Below are 4834 nucleotides of genomic sequence, written 5' to 3' on the forward strand. Positions count from 1 at the left end.
GACAGTTCATTTATCACCGAAGAATCTCATTTCCTGCTGGGACTTATAGTGTCTGTGGATATTGCTGTGGACATTACATAGAATGGAGATCCCGTGAAAGGAACGCGCAAATGAAACATGACCCCATTCACATCCATTATGAGCCGACTCTTGCATAATCACAATCCAAGTCCTGTCGTGTGCTCTGATTGTGTGAGCAAAGTGTAGACGGAGGGACTTGAAAGTGCAACAAAGTCATGGAGGAGAAAAATACAAACTCAATTTCACTAAACATATGATAACACATATTATACCACTGTCTGGGGGAATACTTGATTCTGATTGGCTGCAGGGTGTGCATTAACCCCTGATATACGGACACCTGTAGTTCCAGTCAAATTGTCTGTACAGAAAACACGGTTATAAGCTATATAGACCCTATAGTATCTGTGTAATCTATATATAATATATAATATAATAATATATAAATTATAATATAATTATAATTATAATATATAATACTATATATATATATATATATATATATATATATATATAGAGGCTGGGACGAATTTCTAATTATAAATATGTACACTTAATGTTGAAAGTATAGGCTATAGACCGTCGCGATTCCCATTCAAAAAGAATGGCGCGGTGATTTGGCCTTCAAAACGAGAGCTGGTAAATTGCGAAAAATTAATTAAACTGTAATCAGACAATGCGGTTATATGCTATAGACCCTAAGGTATCTGTGGTATAAAGGCTGGGACGAATTTCGAATTATAAATATGTACAATGCATAACGTTAGCTCTCTGGCTCATAGCTGAGTGGACTAGAATACCTTGCGTTGCCAAGTCGTAGCTATGGTTCGTCCTGAGTGAACAATGTTTCCGTTGCATAAGAACCTTACGGGAGGGTAATGATTGTTCCAGGTATTAGTCAAACCCTCAGGCGTTACCAGGGAAACAAAGTTATGGCTTGTGAAAAACGTTATTATTGTATTGAAAAACGCATGAAAATATAAATGAATGGTCTAAATTACTTTCTTTGGCAAGTGACCATGGTTTTAGCAGGATAATGCACTTCGAGGTGTCCATTTTCAGGAATTAATGGACTTCGCGGAGCCAACCCTCCTCCATTTGCTTGTCAGAAGGTTCTAAGGCGTCGTCCATTTCGACGCCTTATCCATTTCGTCGGGCATTATCCCTTACACATAACATAACATATATCTCTCAGTAAACACAAGATCCACAAAGTGTGAGTCCCGTTGTAGACAGCCTGCAGGGTGGGATATATGACAACCCATTAGAACCTAATGGGCGATGTCATTATCAATTTTGACATTTTTCAAAAATGGTTTCCATCACGTGCAGTGCTGGCATCAGCACCTCTTCAGTTAAAAACGAGTGGGCTGATAAATGTGATAGACTCGGAATCTAAATATTTATTGTATTGGATTTCATGTGCTTTGGCAGCATAATCATACATTTTCCGTGCCAATACACCATTTGAATAAGTAGTAAAAGTGTCCTCTAAAACACAACTCAGGGAAAGTACAAATGCATGAATAATGTAACTATAAAAAGGTTGCATTAAGGTACTAAACAGCGCTATAGAAATAAAATAAACCTCACTTGACACGACATCCTGTGTCAATAAGAGTCGTTTGATTTAATTATAGTCATAAGGTAGCATAAATTAAGAGTGTCTTCTGAATAGTACGAGAAACTCAGAAACCAGGGACTCAACTCAAGGCAACAAATGCATAAACATTGGAACCATGAATATATCCAGTATTAATAAATACTTAAAGATGCTGCAGGTAAGATTCAAGAGCTATTATATATGATATGATGTTGCCTGTTAGAAATGGCCCAGCTGTGAGAATATCCGTTCTGAGTTGAATGCGTCTGCCTTTCTAAAAGCAAATTTTGATTTTAGACCACGCTTGGCCCATTTCTGACCAATCAGGGCATCTCTCCCTTCATTCGTCTGGGGAATCCATCTTGCCTGTCATCGCAGGTGCATGAATGCCACACATCTCAATGGCGAGTGAAACGAGGGAGGGAGCGAGAGTGAGGGGAAGTTTAATCTTATTCTTGACTTTTAAAATCTCACTGTCAATTGCTCTCCTCTGCTACCTATCTCTTCACAACCCTTGAATCTCATCTGCAGCAGCTTTAACACTTAAAATAAAAAAGGATTACCACACCAATGCGCGTACCCTGCTATGAGGAAACCTCGTCCATTTTTCTAAAGACAAAAATAGAATTAGAAACTTAAGACAACAGTATACACAATCCGTGGTTGAGAACTGTGTGTCCGCCGTGGTGCGTGACATCTGTCTGTGCATGACCCAGGGGCTATTCTAGGTTCTGACTATGGGGGGGTGTAAATCAATCAATTTATCTTTCTCTCCAACACACTGTATAACAGTCTGCTGATTTGTTGTCGGAAAAGCACCGATCAATTTGTAACAGTTTAACCTCAGTTAAACCCATAATACCAATATGCTTATTTCATCCCAGAGGAAAGGAATCTTAAACCCATTTTGGCGAGTCTCTAGCTCTTTTAAAGAAGAGCAAGGTTTGGGTGGGCATGAGCATGACCAAAAAAGGGTTAGCTTCACCGCTGGCGTGACCACGACCCCCTTGTTCCCCCCAGGTGAGCCGTCTGGACCCCCGCTCCCTGGAGGTCCTACAGAGTTGGGACACAGGCTTCCCCAAGCGCAGTGCGGGCGAGGCCTTCATGATCTGCGGCACCCTCTACGTCACCAACTCCCACCTGGCCGGCGCCAAGGTGCACTTCGCCTACCACACCAACACGTCCACGTACGAGTACACGGACATCCCCTTCCACAACCAGTACTCCCACATCTCCATGATGGACTACAACCCCCGGGAGAGAGCGCTGTTCACCTGGAACAACGGACACCAGGTCCTCTACAACGTCACGCTGTTCCACGTCATCCGCAGCGACGGATAGGTGGGGATGGGGGGGGGGGGGGGGGGGGGGGGACTGGACAGACAGGGGGGGAGAGACACTGGTCAGACAGGGGGGAGGGAGGGGGGGAGGACGAGAGACCCTGGATGGACAGAGATAGAGAGAGGGAAGGGGAGGGACTGTGGACAGACAGATTTATTAAGTTTAGAGATAGATGGTATATATATGGAGAGAGAGGGAGGGAGGAAGGGAGGGAGGGAGCTAGAAAGAGGGAGGGGGGATAGAAAAAGATGGAGTGAAAGCGAGAAAGCAAGCGACTTTTTTGTACATTGATTTTGTTCAGAGTTGGAATGCCCTCTAGAAACAACACAATACAACACACAACCACAATAACGCACACACACACACACACACACACACGCATGTACATACACATAAAGACATCCCGGCAGGAGAGTACGACTGTCTGCGACGTGCCCAGGGCACCATCTGGCCCCTTGTGTCCTACTCACTGAAGAAATAACAAACATAAAAATGCATGGGAATCAAACACGCGTGTCCAGAGGTCACTGGCTCAGGAGACTGAGGCAATGTTGTGCAGCAGGAAATGAAACTCTGTGGGAATGTGGGTGGGTGGGTGAGTGGGTGGGGGGGAGGGGGGGGGGGGGTGGGTGGTTAGTTGGGTGGATAGAGGTGTGCCGGGGGGGTGTTGCGGGATGGTAAGTTGGTGAGGCTAGGCGGGTGAGTGGTAATGGGTGGGGGTGCTCGATGCGGGTGGGATACGGTCGTGGTGCTCAGGGTGGGTGTGAAGAACATTTAATGGGGTTGGGTTGGATTGGGGGGGGGGGGGGCTGTGGATGAACCTGTTTGGATAGAGGAGCGGTGGGGGTGGGGGTGGTGTTGTGTGAGGGGGGGGCTGCCTGGGGGGTTTATCAGTCTCAGCTCATTGGGATTCAGCGGCCATCTTCTCCCCCCCAGTGGCGGGGGAAGTGATCGGGGGAAGCTGAGGTCAGGGGGAGACGGACTCTGCGGCGGGATTTGAATTCGCCCTCATGCCCCGCGAGCGCCGCTGAGCCGCTGAGCCGCTGAGCCGAGGGCCCCAGCTGTAGCGCCGGGACCCCGGGGGGTGTGTGCTGTGGGCGTGGTCCTTCGTGTAATAAAAGCTAAGTGTTGAAACTGTGTCGAGTCTCTTCATGGACGCCGCGGAGGAGTGTTGTTTCAGGTGCTGATTGGTCTGTGTGTGAGTGTGTGTGATTGGGCCATTTGATATGGAAGATGATCTAATGGGATGTTTCCACTAGAAAAACACTAAACAAGTGTCTGTGTGTGTACCTGAGTGCATAAGTGGATGTAAATAAGTGTGTTTTTGTGTGTGTGTGTGGGGGGGGGGGGGGTTGTGTGTGTGTGTGTGTGTGTGTGTTTTTGTGTATCTGATATTTAACATTTTTTTTAATGAGATGAGGGAAAGTAGAACCTGGATCTCTATGTGTGTGTGTTTCTGTGCCTATGTGTGAGATCTAGACCTGATTATCTGAAGCGTGGATAATAGTATAAAATCAGCCAATGAGCAGAGGTGTTAGATAACAACAGCTCTCAGGTCACTGGGGCTTCTAAGACGCTGCTGTTTATGAGGCTGTTATTGGTTCTGACGGGACTTGTAATGGAAGAGCACATCGCAGAAAATAACCTAAGCACTGCGGCGCACAAACACACACACACACACATACGCAAACAAACACACACTCACACTCCTGCATAAATTATATTCATATCCCAACAATGTACGAAAAAGGGGTAAAATTGGTTGAAAGCTATTGAAATAACGGTGCAATGCAAGGAAAAAAATGCTTTGTACTACACAGTAACCCTTCAGTTGCCATGGCTACAGTAATTGTGATATTCCATTCAGGC

At 45.7% G+C, this 4834-nt stretch overlaps 1 protein-coding gene across 1 annotated transcript in view; it reads left to right on the plus strand.

Annotated features, from left to right (window-relative positions):
• LOC130379584 (noelin-2-like) overlaps positions 1-2965 on the plus strand; it is a 22370-nt gene extending 19405 nt beyond the window's left edge. The window contains exon 8 of the mRNA XM_056586521.1: positions 2645-2965. Coding sequence (XP_056442496.1) covers positions 2645-2965 — 321 coding nt within the window. The remainder of the gene's footprint in view (positions 1-2644) is intronic.
• Positions 2966-4834: the final 1869 nt, after the last annotated feature.

This window comes from Gadus chalcogrammus, chromosome 3 (genome assembly GCF_026213295.1).
Source record: "Gadus chalcogrammus isolate NIFS_2021 chromosome 3, NIFS_Gcha_1.0, whole genome shotgun sequence".
NCBI lineage: Eukaryota > Metazoa > Chordata > Actinopteri > Gadiformes > Gadidae > Gadus > Gadus chalcogrammus.